General features: G+C 33.9%; 1 protein-coding gene across 2 annotated transcripts in view; it reads right to left on the minus strand.

Moving 5' to 3' along the window:
• Positions 1-21,736, minus strand: part of LOC131552684 (protein APCDD1-like) — a 41,848-nt gene that overhangs the window by 15,800 nt on the left and 4,312 nt on the right. Inside the window, exons 2-4 of one of the 2 annotated variants that reach the window (XM_058796617.1) lie at positions 16,479-16,600; positions 14,977-15,129; positions 7,135-7,439 (exon numbers count right to left, since the gene is read on the minus strand). In XM_058796617.1, the coding sequence (XP_058652600.1) occupies positions 7,135-7,219 (85 nt within the window). In that variant the 5' untranslated portion in view covers positions 7,220-7,439; positions 14,977-15,129; positions 16,479-16,600. Of the gene's footprint in view, positions 1-7,134; positions 7,440-14,976; positions 15,133-16,478; positions 16,638-21,736 lie in introns of those variants that run through there. The other variant, XM_058796625.1, reaches the window with a different exon arrangement.

Here is a 21,736-nt window from a genome sequence, read left to right on the forward strand (position 1 = left end):
CATGGAAGTTCTGTTAATTCTAAAGCATTTCTATATTCCTGTGTGTCTCTTTAAGATGAAAAAAAATAAATAAACATGGTAACCACAAATTAACCATGCTTTTGCTACACTAACCACAGTTCAATGGTTATACAACAACAACTAAAAGGGTTACTACACTTCTACTATAATAACAGCATGGTTGTTTTGTTTTTATAACCGCACTGCCTCAATGGTTTGATGTTTGTAAAAAATAAATCTGAAAAAAAGATTTGCGAACCGCACCGAATGATTCCAGATCAGCTGAAAGCATCCAGTCTCTCACACCATTGAAGTAAATGTTCAATTTATCAGTGTATACTGTAATAAATATTAGAAACATGGTTGTTGTGAGAAACTGCACCACTATAATTTCAGTTTACATTCGCACTCGAACTGAATTTATGAAGAGTTCATTCACAAATAATCCAGAAATACACACATGAATGTCAAAAGAGCTGCACATAAACACTGTAATGATACCTGGTTTTAAAGATTTCCACACAATGTTTAGATCACATGATCACAATTCAGTGATAGAAATAATACACTCTTAAAAATAAAGGTGCTTCAGGATGCCACAGAAGAACCTTTTTTGTCTAAATGGCTCCATAAAGAACCTTTAACATCTGAAGAACCTTTCTGTTTCACAAAAGCTTCTTTGTAGCAAAAGATGGTGCTTTGTGGAACCAAAAATGATTCTAATGGCATCGCTGTGAAGAACCTTTTAAGCACTGAGTGTAGAAATATGTGCAGAATGAAGCAGTGCAGAAACAGACACATGAATCAGATGAACATTGGAGGATAGAAAGCGCTTTAATGAATGTGGGAACGGGCCGCTGCTGGACTGAGATCAGCTATTGTAATTTTCAGATTTCATATAATGACACTTGGAGCAAATAAAGCTGATGGCTGGATAACAGCAAACACATTTCTGGCCGGCGATCAGGAGCTGCATGAGGCCGCCAGATGAAAGCAGAAAAACCTCCACGAGGTTCCACACCAACGCACGCATTCCATCGCAAGATCTGCATTACTGCGACGAACTCCAGCAAAAACATTCACACAGCAGCAAACTTCACTTCTGAGAAACTTTGTCCAGAGAGCGAGCAGCATTTCACACTCCAAAATAAGCATTTCAGTCATGAAGTAGAGCTGAAATGATCATTTGTGTCCCTGCAGCACAAAAGCAGTCATAAGCAGCACAGGTATATTTGTAGCGATAGCCAACAATACATTGTATGGGTCAAAATTATCAATTTTTCTTTTATGCCAAAAATCATTAGGATATTAAGTAAAGATCATGTTCCGTGAAGATATTTAGTAAATTTCCTACCGTAAATATATCAAAACTTCATTTTTGATTAGTAATATGCATTGCTAAGAACTTCATTTGAACAACTTTAAAGGTGATTTTCTCAATATTTAGATTTTTTTGCACGCTCAGATTCCAGATTTTCAAATAGTTGCATCTCAGACAAATATTGTCCAACAAACCATACATCAATGGAAAGATTATTTATTCAGCTTTCAGATAAATCTCAAAATTTATGAGTGCTTTTGTGGTCCAGGGTCACATCTGTCAGAACATCCACCATCTCTACCTTCACTCCCAAAGATAATGAAATAATAAAATATTATTGAATTCTGGCATGGAATTCAAAAATAAAAAGGTGTAATTGCACTTTTTAAGGCTTTTTTTCTTGCAATTCTGAGATATAAACTCACAATTCCGAGTTCATATCTTGCTATTTTTTGTTTGTTTCCACCACAAAAAATAAATAAATAAAATAAAATAAAAAAGGTAATTGTGATTTTTTAAATCTCACAAATGTGACTTTTCTTCTCAAAATTGTGAGTTTATATTTCACAATTCTAAGCTTATATCTCACAATTCTTTTTTAAAGAGACTTAAAAAAAATACATATATATATATATATATATATATATTTAACCCTAACCCCATATACAATTATATTATATTAATATTGCATTTCATGGAAACTTTTCTGCCACTGGATAAAAAATAAAATAAAATAAAATAATTAAAGATATATAAAGAGTTTATATCTAATAATTCACACTTTGTTCTCACAATTCAGATTTTCTGTCTCACAATTTGGACGTTTTTTCCCTCACAATTCTGAATTTATAACCAGCATTTTAGATTTTTTTTTTCTTGCAGTTCTCAAAAATTCTCAGAATTGCAAGAAGAAAAAAAAAAAGTCTGATGTGAGAAAAAAAAATCAAAATTTTTTTATTATCTCGTGGCAGAAACAAACTTCCATGTAATATAAAAATAATATAATTATTTATAATTAAAATACTGTTTATTATTTTATAAATAATATTGATGAATCTTGAATATGAATCTTGGGTTTGCCAAAGCACATTTCAGTGATCAGTTCTTAAAAGAAGCATTTAAAACTCTTTTTCCACTTTAAAGAATCTTTAGTGGTTCCATGGATGTCAGTGAAAAGCCTGTATTTGTACGAGTGTTTGGCTGTGTTTATAGCTCATAACACAACACTGTGTTCTCCAGGGAGACCCCGGCCGGCCAGCTGCAAACATTAGCAACGCTCCAGTGCTCCAGTGCTTCAGTGCTTCAGTGCTTCGCTCAAATCAGAGCAGAGCTGCATGATTCTAGATGAACTGAGAATCACGATTCTTTGTCTCGAATAGAGATCATGATTCTCCTACGATTCTGAACTAAACAAAATAATGCGTGACAAAATATTATTGCTGCAATTTGAATGAATTATTAAACATTTGAATATATATGTATTTAAAATATAATATATTTAATACAGCATTTTTTTAATATTAAAATTATGAAAAAGTGGTTTGAGTGAATGATTCAAAGACTCATCATAACTGTGTTTCATTACTGGATGAATCAGCGCTTTTGAACGAATCTCTTGAATGAATGATTCAACGACAAATACAATGTAATTGAGACAAACGTTAATAAGCGATTTGCTCTATTTTGATCGCTACCATAGACATTAGTGTTTATATCTGAACTATACATTTTCACCCCAGTATTTCTGTGATAACACGAAGAGAAATAAAGAGAAATAAAACTAACAACATGCTAAACGCCTCACGTCTCTTGCAAAATTAAGCACTGTATTCAAACTATCACAAACACATCTCAAAAGCAAACATTTGTCTTATGTTGCAAGCACCTTAATATTATATTTTTGGATATATCATATACACACACAGCTATTCAAAACCTAAAGCTCTTCTTTCATGAAAGAAATTAATACTTTTATTCATCAAGCATGCATTAAATTGATCAAAAGTGAAAGTAAAGACATTTATAATGTTACAAAATATTTCTATTTCAAATTGTGTTCCTTTGGACTTTCTATTCATCTGTGAATCCTGAAAAATAAAATGTGTTTCCACAAAAATATTGTGCAGCACGACTGTTTCCAACATTGATAATAATCAGAAATGTTTGTTGAGCAGCAAATGATTTCTGAAGATCATGTGACACTGAAGACTGCAGTAATGATGCTGAAAATACAGCTGCGCATCACAGAAATAAATTACAGTTTAACACATATTCACATAGAAAACAGCTGTTTTAAATTCTAATAATATTTCACAATTTTACTGTATTTTTGATCAAGTAAATGCAGCCTCGGTGAGCAGAAGAGACTTCTTTCAAAATCATCAAAATGCCAGTGTAAACACATTTCATCTGTTCATGAAGTCTTCTGAAAGTAGTTTTGGTTTTCATATTTTTGAGTGAGGATCAATGAACTGGCTTTTTTCTCACACTAATTCATGAGCATTTCTATGCTTCCGTCGTTAATGCTGAAGCCAAACGTGGAGTGCGTTTGGTTCCCAGCGCTGCTTTTCTCCTGTATCTCAATCAAAGCGTCCGCAGCGCTCCGGAGAACATTTCCAGCTGGACGAAGCCCTCGAGCTAACAGACAAACACTTCACCACACGCTTCAGCTGCCCTCTCGTTAATTCTGATTATATATACACGTTTATGAGCTTGTAGACGTTTTAATGGAGGCATGATTCAACGGAGGAAAGGGTTTGATGTGGATAAGAATAGACTGGAACATGAGATTACAGCACATGCGTTTAGAGGAGCGCAGTGATTATTTTCTCTCCAGCAGTTTGGTGCATAAGATCCTTAGTTTTCTACATTTATTATTCACTTTTCCCAGATTTTATATCATTTTAGCCAATTTACAGACGCTGTGTAGTTAATAAGACACTGATGTTACATCACATAAGACAACATGCATAAAACTGAGTGTAATTAACTGACTGTTTTAAACTGCGTAATTATGTCATCTTTTACATTTATTTTTTTTTTTTTCACAGATAATGTTTTTAGCCAATTTACAGACAATATGCAGATTATATAAAGTGTAAAAATGTCCTTGAAATGTAATACAGGAGGCAAAAATTGGGACTTGATGAGAAATGTTCATTTCTGACACTTGTTACTTTATATAAAATTACATATATAAAACTGAACTTAATTAACTATTTCAAACTGCGTAATTATGTCATCTTAAAGGGGTCACATCATTTTTTTGGTTTGTTTTTTGCTCCAGATAATGCTATATAATTTTAATTAATTTACAGACATGTAGTTAAAAAAATAAATTAAAAAAGACCCTGAAAATATATTTTGCCACTTAATGAGAAATTCATTTTTGACACTGTTGTCATATAAAATAAAACTACAGTATATATATATATATATATATACTGTACTGTACTTAATTACCTCTTTCAGAGACTGGGTAATTAAACGGGTCATATCACTTTTTTTCCCCATTTATTTATTTGTTTATTTGCCAGATAATGCTATATAATTTTAGTAAATTTACAGACATTGTGTAATTAATATGAAGTGCAAAAATGACCCCAAAAAATTAGATTCAAGAGGGCAAATTTTGACACTTAATAAGAGATGTTTGTTTTTGATACTGTTGTTACACAAAATTATCTTAAAGGGGTCATATCACACTTTTGTTTACATGTATTTATTTATTTTAGATAATGTTTTATTTAATGTTCAATTTAATGACACTATTATAAAGTATTTATGGTATAAAAATGACCCTGAAAATCAATTCAGCAGACAAATATTGACACTTATTAAGAAATGTTCATTTCTGTTGTTACACTACATAAAACTATATACATAAAGCTGGACTGTTTCAAACTTAACGGGGTCATTTTTTAAATTTATTATTTACTTTTCAAAGATAATGTTAAACTTCTAGCCAATTTTCTGTGCCAAAAACAATCTTTTTTATGTCAATTTCTGCTGCTGTTTAGGAACACTATCCATCCTGTTTCAAGTTTTTGACCATTTGATAGATGTAAATGTTGACCGTCACATGTGGATGTTCATCTGTAATGTCAGAAAGCACCAGTACAAGTGTGTTGTATTTGTCATTTGTGAGTCACTTTGGATAATAAGCATCTGCTAAATCAATAAATGCAAGTAAAAATGAGTCGTTTCTGCAGTTTAGATTAATTAAAGGGACAGTTCATCCAAAAATGTTAATTCTCTCATCATCATCATGTCATTCAAACCTGGACGACTTTAAGTAATACAAGATATTTTGAAGATCATTGGGGTCTAAATTACATTGGACCCCAATGACTTTCATTATATGGGCATTTTTCAAATTATGAGGGTGAAAAGGTGATATTTTTGAGTGAACTGTCCCTTTAAGATATTCTGCTCGTTCTCTGTATGTGATCAAGCGTGGTTCTGGTCGAGCTCAGATAACATTCACTATAATATCTTACAAACTTCAAGAGCCAGTCGACTAATGCCGCTGTTCTGGCTCGTCTTTGACCTGATCCTGAGGTTTTTCCCTATAAATGTACAGCAGGCTCTAATCTGGCCTGACGCGGGCTTTTACGGCTGCTATAATGTGCCACTTAATTGAACGTTAAATTCTCTTAAACACACTGGAGAGAATTAAGCACGCATGAAAATATCTGTTTTATCTCTGGGCTCCGTTTGAAGCGGCTGCCAAATGTTTCCAGCTGATGAAACGGGTCAACTGCAGTCCAGCGAGACTTTGTGTGATATTCAGACCAAAGAAGCGGCTTTTTATGTTATAATTGTATGTACATACAATTTATTTTATTTTATTTTATTTTATTTTATTTAATTTAATTTAATTTAATTTAATTTAATTTAATTTAATTTAATTTAATTTAATTTAATTTAATTTAATTTAATTTTCAATTCTTTTTTCTAGTTTCTGTTTATTTATATTTACATATGTGTATTTTTATTCTCATCTTATTTTTTATTGTCTGTGTTGTTGTTGTCTCTGTGTACTGGACGCTTGTGACACTGAAACAAATTCCTTGTATGAGTAAACATACTTGGCAATAAAGCTCTTTCTGACTTCTGACTATATTCCTACAAACTCAATCTCTGTTCTTCTGTTCATCCCAATTAATCTAACAAAATCAGAAATGAACCCGAAGTGACAAAAATGCACCTTATATTCACTATTTTAGGGCAAAGCAGTGAGTTCCTCTGTTTTTATAGCTGTTATGCAACGTTTCATGTATTTCATAACATTCTTTTCTAGACTTTATTGCCTCTAGAGACTAATATGAAGCTCAGAAATGACCCTGAAAATCAATTCCGGGAGGCAAATATTTCAACTTCATAAGAAATTGTTCTTATAGTATACTTTAGTTTTTACTACAGTAAACTGTAGTGTATTGTAGTATAGTTGTAGAAAACGTAGTACAGTATTGGGTAAAGTAATATTACTATAGTTGTTATATTACCACAGCAACTATAGAATTAATTGAAGTACTTTACTATAGTATGGTTCAAAAACACTATAGTATTTTTTCATGTGGGTTTCCATTAACACGAAGCGTGATCTTTTCAAATTTAATCTTTAATTTGATAAAACATTCAAATGCTGCTGAATTGAGATGAAAACCTGTTTTAAAGGTAAAGCAAAGTGTGCTTTCTAGTCAATACATTTTGAATAAGTGACAACTACAACTCGTTTAAGGTTGAAGTTGCAACTAATATAAACGTTTTTAACCTTTATTCTTTGGAGAAAGATGAGCGGAAACACTCACCAAACAGCATCATCATCATCATCAGCAGCAGCAGCAGACACACAGCCATTATTCCCAGAGAATGCAAGCGGTTTTCCTTCAGCATCTTCCTTCCTCAGATTAATCACACGTGAAGTTTCTCTTTTATCCAGAACTTTAAGAGTGTAGTCCGACGACATCCACCGGCGCTGGAGAAACATCTGAAACAGTCGTGCTTCTGCAGCAGATTCATATAAGAGCAGGAGTTACTGCTCTCACAGGAGATCACGGAGCAATCCACAGAAAACCATGACCGAGATCTCAGGAGAATCCAGCGCAGAGCCTCACTGGAGAAATATGAGACCGAGAGAGAGAGAGAGAGAGAGAGAGAGAGAGAAGAGGGAGGGTCGAAGAGGTTTGGACTCAGAGCTGATTTCCATTATGACTCTCAAATCCAGACCACATTAAATAGATCCTGATCTCAGAACGATTAAACTTCCTCCTGTTACGACTTGCAAATATTATTTTCGTCGAGGACATTTGGAGCACAAAAGCAGTCATAAGCAGCACAGCTATATTTGTAGCAATAGCCAACAATACATTGTATGGGTCAAAATTATCCATTTTTCTTTTATGCCAAAAATCATTAGGATATTAAGATCATGTTCCATGAATATATTTTGTAAATTTCCTACCGTAAATATATAAAACCATAATTTTTGATTAGTAATATGCATTGCTAAGAACTTCATTTGGACAACGATTTTCTCAATATTTAGATTTTTTTGCTGCCTCAGATTCCAGATTTTCAAATAGTTGCATCTCAGACAAATAGTGTCCGATCCTAACAAACCATACATCAATGGAAAGATTATTTATTCAGATTTCAGATGATGCATAAATCCCAATTTTAAAAAATTGACCCTTATGACTGGTTTTGTGGTCCAGGGTCACATTTACTTTTCTTGTGTAATGAGGCATATACATATAAGTAGCACACACATATGTATCTATATATGCATTTAATGTTTGACTTCATAACAAATAGTAAGTTGCTCTCAAACCCAGCTGACGTCATCAGTGCCTCTTATTGTTTACTCACCTAATCAGAAACTAAAATTAAATTACTTCTGAGTAGATAGTTGATACTTGAAATAAAATAAAATACAAAAAAACTCATTTGAATTTAGTTTAACTTAAAACTGAAAAAAAAAAAAAACTACAGACATATATGTAAAAAAAAAAAAAAAAAAGACAAATACATCAATAACTAAAAGAATGAAAACAGAAGATATACAAATAAAAACTATAATATCTCAAAGATACTAAGTTAACACTGATTTTTTTTTTCCACTAGATTTTTTTGGGGGGTTAGGGGTAATATTTTATAAACAAATTAGTACATTTGATATGAATAAGCCTTTTTAAAAACCTTTTTCTTAAAGATTTACATGCATCTGATTTCTGATTCATCTAATAAGAAAGCTGTGAAAACATACATCTTTTCAAAAGATATATTATTCTCTTGCTCCCTGGCATATACTATTAACATCATTCTGTCATTCTGTATTACTTTATGTTATCTAATTACAAACAAATAAATAAATAAATAAATAATAGAGACTGTCAGAGAAGTCCAATCAATCTTCATGGATGAAACCAGTTTAAAGCAATGACTTTATCATCTAAATGCATTCCTGTAGCTCAAACAGTCAAGTGTATCGCTTGCAGGGTCTCAGGTTCGATTCCCAGAGATTGCATGAACTGATCAAATGCATGTTTCTATGCAATGCATGTCACGACAAACGCTGTAAGTGAAGTTTTACTGTCTAAACATCATGTGGATTCACTTCAGCTCTTGTGCAGATGGAGACAGACGGGAACCGTCCCATCTAAAAATGACACTTTCTTTCTTTTCTTTTCTTTATTATATTTCTGTCATTTATACTGTATTCTTAATGTATGTTGCTTTGCACTATTTTCAGTTTGCACTTATTTTAATTGCATGCAATGCTGCAATTGCTTTGCCAATGCAAATGTAAAAAAATATTCGTTGTGCCAATAATAAAGCACCACAAAATAGAGTAAAAGAGGACAGACTTGCCATTTTCGAGTGAACTATCCCTTTAAAAAATGCTTTCACTGACTTCATGTGTGTTAAAGTGAATCCACATGTTATTTACAGAGTAAAACATGTCTTTGTAAGATGTAGAAAAGCCTTAGTAGAAGCTGCATCTGACAGATGGAGAGGAATGGAAATGGTGTCACCATATGCAGAGTTAAAAAAAGCAAAACAAGGCGAGCTTTAAGCGCACTGGCTTGAGTTTCTCTCAGTTCAAAGCACTTTAATCTTCTGGTTTGGCTGCAATCAGACGGGATTTGAGTGGGAGTGAGACGCCTGCTCCTGTCTCTCTCTCTCTCAGTCTGTGTGCCTGTCTCTCGCCCGCTGGCAGCTGTGAATGTGTGGAAACAGAGATGTTGGCGAAGCCTCTGAAGCGGTGACTTCATACCGATCCGCTGCTTTCAAACGCTGTTGTTCATTTTTCCTGTCTCTATTGTTCGAGCTGAATGTTTTCTGGAAAACCACATCCTGTGAAACGTCTCCAGCTCAAGTTCAGCTTGAGAGATACTCGGCCAGTGTCGGGGAAAGTTACTTTTAAAAGTAATGCATTATAATATTGCGTTACTCCCTAAAAAAGTAACTAATTAGTTACTTTTTATGGAAAGCAATGCATTAGGTTAGTTTTGAGTTACTTTCAAATTCTAGGCAGGACTTGCTTGTTTGTTTTTAATATAAAAAGTTATATTTTTAGCAAATGTAAAAGCTCTTTCACACCAAAAGTGAAATGAATGTGCTTCAGGCTGAAGGAAATGTAAATTCACGTCTATACAGTAGAGGTCGCCGCTCAAACTAATCACATGAAGAATATGACGCAGGAGAAGAAACCCTTACGAAAAAGAAGTTTATTCAAGTGTGCAATACTTCTTTTAAACTAAAAATAGTAAAGTATACTTTTAATCTACGTTTAATGTACTTCTCAGAAATATACTTAAAATGACATTTAAGTATACTTGACATACTTAGAAAAAGTCTAAATATATTTGAGCTATACTTGTGCTCCTAGAATCCGTGTTTTCATTGTTATACGGTAGGGGGCGCTAGTACACATCTTCTGTACAGAATTTTCAAAGTGAAGAAGAAACCGAAACAACAGACGCTTCCACGTGTAATCTAACACGATCATCAGACATAAACAGCATCAAAACTGTGTAACGTTATGGAATAAAATGTTGCCGAATGAAGAGGTAATAATGAGTGTCAAGCTTTGGGGTGTTGATCGACTCCATCAACATCATTCTGAATCCAATTCATAGTCTTTTCAGCTTTTTGTTCAAAATGTTATTTTTTATTTATGAAACTTACCCACATTCAAGTGTTTAAAAAAGGAATGCATGAAGCTATAATAAAGTGTTTTTGTTTACAGGCAGATATTAATATACTTAAAGTATGATGTAAAGTTCACTTAAAAAAAACTTACGAGTATACTTGCGGTATAAAATTACTAAACTAGTAGTTTACTGAGACTATACTTCAAAGTGTACTAAAAATGCTACCACAAGTATTTAATTAGTAAACTATCAGTATACCTCTAAGTTCATGTTTAGTATAGTTGCAGTACAAGCTAAAAACTTTGATGTAAACTAGTTGTGTACTCAAAGTTTACTACTGGTATACTTAAAGTAGACTTAAAAGTATGGGCCAATTTAGTCCCAAGGAGTATCGAAATAGTACACTTATGAGTATACTACTAGTACACTGATATTTGTATACTTACTACATAAAGTATACTTACAAATATACTCGAACTTTGCTTAAGTATACTAAAATAAACTTGAAGTATACTACTTTTTGGTAAGGAAAGTTCAGCACTATTCAGCAATAACTAAAATGAAACACAAACGTGTCATTTTTGATTATTATTATGGTTGAATTGGATCATCGCAGGTCAGCAGCAAAGACATTGATTAATGAAATGGGATTAAATACATAATGATATTTGCCTTGTTTAACAATTAATAATTGCAGGTTTGTATAATATTCTGAGTTTGCATTTGACTGTTTTTATTGATTTTGAGGAACACTGAATGTGTTTTTGTGCAGGTGAGATGAGTAATTCTCTCAACATGGCAACACCAGAGCTGTCACTCAATACATGAGAAACACAGTAACTATTTGAAAAAGTAACTCAAATATTTCCTTCTGAATTAAAAAGTAATGCATTACTTTACTAGTTACTTGTAAAAAGTAATCTGATTATGTAACTCGCGGCTGTCGTATCTGTGATTCCTCCTCGATTCTGATGAGCAAAGACAGATGCTTTAAGAGCGAGCAGATTCATGATTTAAAGCAGCGGATCTGTTCGAGACTCTTTTGTAAAAGAGCTGGAGCTGATTTCAGGACAGGAACGCCTCTTTAGAGAGAAAAACACTATCGGTTTCACAAACCCATCAGAATACACTTTGACCTCTGACCTCTGTGTGTGCGTGTGACCTCATTCAGCAGAATCTCTTTGACGTTAAAGTGACAAAACAAACAGCAGCTAAGCAACACCAGTCTGAGTCGATCATAGACCAAACCACAGGGTGCATTAGTTAGTTTAACTGCCAACACTTTACTATAAGCACACTGGTTAAGATGAACTATACAAGGCACTTAGTCAAGTTCTGCATGTGCTAACTAATACATAAAAAAAATATAAAGGTTTTATTTGTTAATATCATTGAATGCATGGTGAAATAACCTGGGTTAGTTAACTCAAATTTAAACTAAATAAATAAATAAATAAAATATAATAATAAACAAATATATAGATAACTGGAATAAAATAAAATATAACAATTATTTTCAGCTAGTTTTCAAGACAATATGTTATTTTTGTTGAAATTTAATAGCTAAAACTAAAACTGAAAGCAAAAATAATATATAAAGATATGCATTTAAAAAACTACAAAATTAATAAAACTAACAAAAATTGAAATGAAAACTGATATTAATAAAATACAAATAATAAACTGTAACAGTATCAAAAATGTTACTTGAAATAAAATAGAAATATATATATATATATATATTAAATAATATAGACAAAATACTTCCAAGGCACTCACGTGATAAGATAAAAAGCCTTTAATGTACTGGGTTTAAATCATTACAAAATAAATAAAAGTAGATCTACGCGTTTCAGCAAAAAAAGCAGCTTTCTACAGGACTGAATTAAATGAAATTAAATATTCAGCTAGTTGCCAAGGCAACATTTAATTACACACACACACACATGCATATATATATATATGTATATATATATATACAGGTGCATCTCAATAAATTAGAATGTCGTGGAAAAGTTCATTTATTTCAGTAATTCAACTCAAATTGTGAAACTCGTGTATTAAATAAATTCAATGCACACAGACTGAAGTAGTTTAAGTCTTTGGTTCTTTTAATTGTGATGATTTTGGCTCACATTTAACAAAAACCCACCAATTCACTCTCAACAAATTAGAATGCTTCATAAGACCAATAAAAAAAACATTTTTAGTGAATTGTTGGCCTTCTGGAAAGTGTGTTCATTTACTGTATATGTCCTCAATTTTTGCTCCTTTTGCTTTAATTACTGCCTCAATTCAGCGTGGCATGGAGGTGATCAGTTTGTGGCACTGCTGAGGTGGTATGGAAGCCCAGGTTGCTCTGATAGTGGCCTTCAGCTCATCTGCATTGTTGGGTCTGGTGTCTCTCATCTTCCTCTTGAGATTCTCTCTGGGGTTCAGGTCAGGCGAGTTTGCTGGCCAGTCAAGCACAGTAACACTATGGTCATTGAACCAGCTTTTGGTACCTTTGGCAGTGTGGGCAGGTGCCAAGTCCTGCTGGAAAATGAAATCAGCATCTCCGTAAAGCTTGTCAACAGAAGGAAGCATGAAGTGCTGTAAAATGTCCTGGTAGATGGCTGGACTTGATAAAACACAGTGGACCAACACCAGCAGATGACATGGCAGCCCAAATCATCACTGACTGTGGAAACTTCACACTGGACTTCAAGCAACATGGATTCTGTGCCTCTCCACTCTTCCTTCAGACTCTGGGACCTTGATTTCCAAATGAAATGCTAAATTTACTTTCATCTGAAAAGAGGACTTTGGACCACTGAGCAACAGTCCAGTTATTTTCCTCCACAGCCCAGGTAAGATGCTTCTGACGTTGTCTCTGGTTCAGAAGTGGCTTGGTAGCCCTTTTCCTGAAGACGTCTGAGCGTGGTGACTCTTGATGCACTGACTCCAGCTTCAGTTCTCTCCTTGTGAAGCTCTCCCAAGTGTTTCAATCAGCTTTGCTTGCTGTATTCTCAAGCTTGCGGTCATCCCTGTTGCTTGTGCACCTTTTCCTACCCAAATTCTTCCTTCCATTCAACTTTGTATTTAATATGCTTTGATACAGCACTCTGTAAACAGCCACATCTTTCAGTAATGACCTTCTGTGACTTACCCTCTTTGTGGAGGGTGTCAATGTTTGTCTTCTGGATCATTGCTAAGTCAGCAGTCTTCTCCATTATTGTGGTTTCAAAGAACAAGAGATACCCAGAATTTATACTGTAGGGATGGTCATTTATTCAAACTCAAATGTAAATATTCTAATATTTTGAGATATTGATTTTTGACTTTCATGAGCTGTAAACTCTAATCATCAAAAATAAAACAAAAAAAACTTTTGAAATGTTTTACTTTACATGCAATGAATCTAAAATATATGAAAATTTCACTTTTTGAAATAACTTACAAGAAAGAATTTACTTTTTCACAACATTCTAATTTATTGAGATTCACCTGTATATGTGACCCTGGACCACAAAACCAGTCACAAGTCTCAATTTTTCGAAATTGAGATTTACACATCATCTGAAAGCTGAATAAATAATCTTTCAATTGATGTATGGTTTGTTATGATTGGACAATATTTGTCTGAGATACAACTATTTGAAAATCTGGAATCTGAGGGTGCAAAAAAATCTTAAATACTGAGAAAATCACCTTTAAAGTCGTCCAAATGAAGTTCTTAGCAATGCATATTACTAATCAAAAATTAAGTTTTGATATATTTATGGTAGGAAATTCACTAAATATCTTCATGGAACATGATCTTTACTTAATATCCTAATGATTTTTGGCATAAAAGGAAAATGGATAATTTTGATCCATACAATGTATTGTTGGCTATTGCTACAAATATACCCCAGCGACTTAAGACTGGTTTTGTGGTCCAGGGTTACATACTGTATATATACACACACACACACACACACACACAACAAAACATACTACTGACAAAATTGCACCACAAAAATGACTAAAACTTTAAAATTAAAATCAAAATGGAACATTAAAATAAAAACTAATGCAACTTTCCAGTCAAGTCAAGCTCTTTGTGTTCATTGTTCAGGTACAAGAAGAATTAAACTTTAGAAATGGGAAGTAAGACTAAGTTAAAGCAAAGTATGTTCATGTATGTTTTTTGTTGTTGTTGTTGTTTTTTTATAAACTGAAGCATGAGTCAATTTATTTATTTATTTATTTATTTGGGGCATTACTCATTCATAGATACCGTCCATAAAGAACTATCCATATTTACTGACTCGTGTGTATTTTAAAAGTAAAAGAATGTGCACGTGAAACTACGACACACTGTCTTGTTATCTGATGTGTGAGTGATTGCATCTCAGCAGCGACTCTCATTAATCTCACTGTTTAGGGGATTTTCCTCTGCTCTGTTACCATGGAGTTTACCGCGGTATTCCCTCTCTGCTGTGTTTAATGCTGACGGCTGCGCTTCGCTACCTTACTCTCCTCTTTCACTCATGTTTCCTGTCGTCTCCTCTTCTGTCTTCTCTGAGTCCCTCTGCGCTCCCGGAGAGAAGAGCAGGATTATCCATCAAAGCTCTTCAGATGTGTGTGTTTACCTTCTCTCTTCTCACAGACAGCAGAGCTGCGCTTCTTACAGAGGGAGAAAAATGGCCATGAAAAAACACAGTTATAGATTTGGTGCAAGAAGTGGCATGCGGTGATTGCAAAACAACGCATTGAAAGAACAAATCTCATTCTGAAACAGTTACTGTGATGTTGTGACTGATGTGAGCTTGTTTCCACCACAGAATAAAAATATTCAAAAAGGTGTCTCGTAATTCTGACTTCTTTTTGGGATTCTGAGTTAAAATCTCACAATTGTAACTTTTTTAAAAAGGTTAAATCTTGCAATTGTAACATTTCTCAGAATTCTGAGTTAAAATCTTGTAATTGTAACTTTTTCCTCTGAATTATGAGTTAAAATCTCACAATTGTAACTTTTTTCTCTGAATTTTGAGTTAAAATCTTGTAATTGTTTTTTTTTTCTCTGAATTATGAGTTATCCTAGCAATTGTAACGTTTTTCTCTGAATTATGAGTTAAAATCTCACAATTGTAACTTTTTTCTCTGAATTTTGAATTTATATCTCGCCACTGTAACTTTCATCAGAATTCTTTATTTTTTTTTGCCACAGAAGCTAATTGCAACTTTTTATCTCACAATTTGAGTCAACAAAATTGCGAGAAAAATGACAGAATTATGAGATAAAAAGTCACAATTACCTTTTTAGTTTTTTTCATCCTGTTGTGGAAACAATTGATTCATTTTTTATTAAAAAACCCAAAATCTAAGACCATAACTTTCACATTTCACATTCAGTATATTTTATTTCAATCACATCTGGAATCACTTGCGTATTTAATGTCGAATCCAGCAAGATGAATTCAGAAGGTCATAAATATGAAATCTGAGATAAATATGTAGAAGCTTGTCAGCGTTTAAATGTCTGTTGTTATTAATTAACGCCCCTCACTGACGACGATCCCCAAACATTCCTCCACTCAGCCGAGGTTCATCTTTCTGTTTTTAATTAATATTTTTGATGATTCTGCTGGTTTTTTATGTGTGTAATTTTGCGTTTTGCCGCCTGTCTATATCTGTTCATAATTAAAACGTTCAAATACAGGCAGTAAATCACAGCGCTGATTACTCTCATCAATCATATTCATAAAGACACATTTAGTTCAATGAGACGCAGCTTCAGTTAATTAGCAGCTCTGTGGTTAAATGTCATTAACCTCACGTTACCTCTCTTTCGCTCATTTATATCGTACTTCATCAAAACATGTTCATGAACTGAACTATTCACAACTAATTTAGTGCTTGAAGTCAGTTTTTCCACAAGTTTCACACGTAAATAAATGGATATTACTGTAGCTGAATCTGTTTAAATCAGATCCATCATATCTGTGTTCTCAGCAAAAAGTGAGGCTCACCTAAAAAAAGAGAAGGAAAGTCTCTTTCTTGTTTCTCCAGCGTATCCCACAATGCCTTTCAGTCTCTGAGACTTCAGAAGTCTCTGTGTGTCTCTGATGTTTGATTTCAGGCCTCTGCGACCCTGAAAGAACAGAGACACAATGACTGAAATGCTTCAATACATTCAATTCAATTCAGTTCAGTTCAGTTCAGACTGACTGAAGCCGGTCAGTGGCTTCTGAGACCTCAAACACCTACAGAGAGTCTCAGGAAAAATGCATTAATATGCTTTTAACACTAATTTTGATCAGTTTTCTGAAGGTCATGAACATTCATTAATCATCATGCAATATAATATACTATATAGCTATTTATTAATGTAACTTTTTTCTAATAATTCTGATTTTATATCTTGCAGTTCTGCAATTCTTTCTATTTTTTTTGCCACAGAATAAAAAAATTAAAAAGATCATTGCAAATTTTTTATCTCACAATTCAAATCAGCATCTCTAAATTGCAAGAAAAATGACATAATTATGAGATAAAAAGTAAAAATAAAAATAGTCCTGTGGTGGAAACAAGCTTCAATGTCATTACACCACATTGAAAATGTATTAATTTTTGATTAAGTCTAAGGTCATAACTTTCACATTTTGCTTCACATTAAACATATTTGATTTCAATCACATTACAGTGATTGAGCAAAAATTACAATTTGATAAGAAATGACACAATAAAAATATTACATAAAGTTTATAGATATTTGAAATTTTCTTCACACCAAAAAACAAAACAAAAAAACACTACCACTTTACAATATTATCCTATTCCTTATAATAGATACAACCTTTGATTTTAATAATGTTGAAATTATTAACATTAACTAATATTAATAAATGCTTTAGAAGTATTTTTCACTGTATACAGCTATACCACAACACTGTATATCAAATTATAACTGTTATGATTTCTAAAAACTGAACTGAATGATGGAGAATGAACTTCTTTATTAATAACTGATTAATAAATCAAACCAGTTTAATGATTATGATCAGTAAGGTTATGATTATACGGACACAACTGTCTTCTATGGAGCTGCATTACAGCATAAGTTGAAGTTTCATAATTGACTGACATTAACACTGTTATTTCCCATTTATTATTGTGAAGCTGCTATAAATCTGCCATAAATCAAATGCTTGTGAGATTTAATAATGGACTGCTTATGATGAAACATCATTTTACTTCCATAATTGCGCATATTTCTAATTGAACCTGAATATTTAACCAAAATATAGGATGGTATATGATTTTATTCGTTAATAACTGACTTGTACAGTATGTTTCACATCATATTGGAGTATTTCAAAATGTTTGACTTGATTGGCTATAGCATTAATAATTCATAATTTAATTTAATTTAAAAAGGCAATAATGCGATTAATAGGCTAGTGATTTGTGTAAACACCAAACTCACCACGTGTGTCTGTTTCACATCAGATTCCTGGAAAGTCAGGTTTATGATAATGATTGCTTTATGTTGAAAACACTGCATTTCCATGACAACAGGGGCTTTGGGACAGGGGTTTGTGGAGGGAAACACACACACACACACACACACACACACTAAAGCATTACAGTAAACTGCTGGATGAGGGAAGTTTTTATTTATATATGAAGGCTACAATCTTCCACCGCAAGCCAGACCAGCTGGAGACGTCACAAATGCGCCTTCAGGCTGAAAAATTTGGGAGAAATTCCCCTTCACCCAACGACCGCAATCCGACGGCACTCATGGAAGTAATTGTGGCGCATTTGGGTCACATTGGGAACGAGATCCACACTGACTCAATGTGTGTTTGCAAACTTATCCTGACTGAATCACATCTGGTTGAGAGAAGCGAACGTTAAAACTGACCATTATACATGTGTGTTTACATCAAGTGGGTCTTTAGGAAAACAAAACATCTTAAAACACACTCTCACTAGTTCATTTACCTGCTACAACAATGTCCAAAAGTGGATGTTTGGGATCAAATGAGTCATTTTTGTCAGTTTTTTTCATTCACATCTTGTGTCCATCACATTTTTTTCAAATGGAGATCTAATCATTCAGGAGGACATAGTGTCACTTCTGTCAGTTTTCATTGCAATATGCAATATGTAATATATAAATAGCTACTTATTGCACGCAAAATATTCAGTTGTATGCAGTATTTCAGCTTGATATGAAATGACGCAATATAAATATTATGGATATTTACCCTGGTTTCTATTTGTTTTCTTCATGCAATGAATACGCGGTAAAACAATGCATCATAACATTTTAAAACACACTAACAAAAGTGTCTAAAAGTAGATATTTAGGATCAAATGAGTCATTTTTGTCAGTTTTTTTCATTCACATCTGAGTGTCATTTCATTGCATTTTTTTCAAATGGAGATCTAATCATTCAGGAGGATATATTGTCACTTCTGGCAGTTTTCATTGCATCATGCAATATATAGGCCTAATATATAAATAGCTACTTATTGCATGCAAAATATACAGTTATATGCAGTATTTCAGCTTGATATGAAATGACGCTATATAAATATTATGGATATTTACCCTGGTTTCTATTTGTTTTCTTCATGCAACGAATACGCGGTAAAACAATGCATCATAACATTTTAAAACACACTAACAAAAGTGTCTAAAAGTAGATGTTTGGGATAAAATGAGTCATTTTTATCAGTTTTTCATTCACATCTGAGTGTCATTTCATCGCATTTTAAAATGAAGATCTAAGCAAAGGTTCACGAGGAATGTCAATCCCCTTACTATATATATTTTAACACTGTCAGTTTTCTGAAAGTCATGAACATTCAATCAATCATCATGCAATATGTAACTTAGAAATAGCTGCTTATTGCATGCAACATATGCAAAATTACACCTTGGTAAAAAATATTTACTGTGGTTTGTATTTGCAAGGAAAACAATATATACATCATAAAACATCTACGTTTGAACAGTAGTAAACCGAAATGATGAAAGCATGGTGGAAAGTTTTAATAAGGCCTTCATATAGCAAAATTAAAATGTTAAAATCTGTTAGTTTTAATAAAAATCAGTCACTGGGACACAGAAGTGCTTGCTGTTGAAGAAACACCAACATGTGAGAGCAACTGAATCACTTACTGAACTTCAACTTAACCAGACATTTATCAGTCTAGAACAGTGAAAATGTGATTTAGACACATTTCCAGTTAAACTAACACAATTTAGCTTACAGACGTCAACAGTGATGCATTAGTTTATGCATTTAAGTCTAAATGAGTTTCTATACGCCACAAATGATGTTCATTGAAATAAACTTAAGATGAACCTGAAAGATTCCTTAAAGTTACCGGTCCAACATAAGAAAGTAAAAACATTTCAATAAAACTGGATGATTTTAGATTCAGCGAGGCGTGTTTGTAATAAAGCTGTTCTGTAAGTTATTATGAGCTCGGATCTGGAGAAATGAGCATAAAAAGTAATTTTAAAGATGTACTTTTGTTAGAGTTTAATGACGTCTGGAATGAAGTTCCACCCAAAGCTTCGCCCGTCGCCCGTCTGTCTCTGCTCTTCCTCGACACGGCGACGCTCGTCAATCCCAGAGATCTGCTGGAATATGAACAGTGCGCTGGAGGAGCCCCGGGGCCCAACGGAGAAACGCCAGATCTGTGACTTATTAGGACTATTTTATAAACTCATCAGGGGAGGAGAAACAAATGACTTATTAAATCAAGACATCAGCTGTAGCGCATTAAATATGAAGAATTTCTCTGAAATTGCTCTCAACAAACCCTGAGTATTAAAGCAGCACTGCTTTTGCATCATTTGACTTATGCTGATAAGCAACCACCTAGCAACCACCCACAACACCCTAGCAACCAACCAGAAACCCCTAGAAATTACATCATAACAACACTTGAGCAGCCAACAACTCTGGTAAACACCCTAGAAACCACCTGTTAACACGCTAGCAACCACTCAAAATGCCATAGCAACCACACAGGAAACACAAGACGCTACAAAGAAACTCCCTATAAACCACCATAACACCTAAGCAGCCACGTAAATCTCATAACATTCTTGAAACCACCCAGCAATCACCCAGTAAACAATTAGAAACTACGTAGCAACACCCTAGTATCCACTGTAATCTACCTAGCAACTCCCTAGCAACACATAATTACCACTCAAAACACTTAAGCAGCCACATAAATCGTATAACATCCTAGGAACTACCCAGTAATGCCCTAGCAACCCCCCGGAAACACTAGAAACTACATAGCAACACCCTACCAGCCACCCAAAATGCACTAGCAACCACAAGAAGCTACATAGAAACACCCTAGAAACCACCCAGAACACCTAAGCAACCACCCAAGAAACACTAGAAACTACATAGCAACACCCTAGCAACCACAGTAAACTACATAGCAACTCCCTAGCAACACATAATAACCACCGAGAACACTTAATCAGCCAAGAACTACCCGATGACACCCTAGCAACCACCCAAAATGCACTAGCAACCACAAGAAGCTACATAGAAACACCCTAGAAACCACCCAGAACACCTAAGCAGCCACATGATAACCATAACACCCTAGAAACCACCCACTGCACCTGAGCAACCACCCAAGAAACAGTAGAAGCTACACAGCAACACCCTAGCAACCACAGTAAACTACATAGCAACTCCCTAGCAACACATAATAACCACCGAGAACACTTAATCAGCCAAGAACTACCCGATGACACCCTAGCAACCACCCAAAATGCACTAGCAACCACAAGAAGCTACATAGAAACACCCTAGAAACCACCCAAAAAGCATTAGAAACTACATAGAAACATAATTATTACTCAAAACTTGCAAGCAGCCACTTGAATCTCAAAACATTCTTGAAACCACCCAATGATGCTGTAGCAATCACCTAGTAAACAACAGAAAGTACAATGTTCTGTCTCTTGCATATTTTTAAATTACAACATGTGGAATAACACACTATATGGAATTGAATGTGCAAAGATTGGATCAAAAAGTGAAAGTGAAAATGTGCCTGCCACTGCTCAAGATGTTCCACTGATCATATTATATTTTGCTCACAGGTGAATCATCACAGAAATCAGTTCTTCAGTCAAAAGCGGCTGAGAGAGAGATTCAGTAAAGTGAGCTCAAATCAAACATTATCACTGGCAGATGTTCATCAGACGTTTAGAGGCAGAGATACGAGACTC

The sequence above is a fragment of the Onychostoma macrolepis genome, chromosome 02 (assembly GCF_012432095.1).
Source record: "Onychostoma macrolepis isolate SWU-2019 chromosome 02, ASM1243209v1, whole genome shotgun sequence".
Classification (NCBI taxonomy): Eukaryota; Metazoa; Chordata; class Actinopteri; order Cypriniformes; family Cyprinidae; genus Onychostoma; species Onychostoma macrolepis.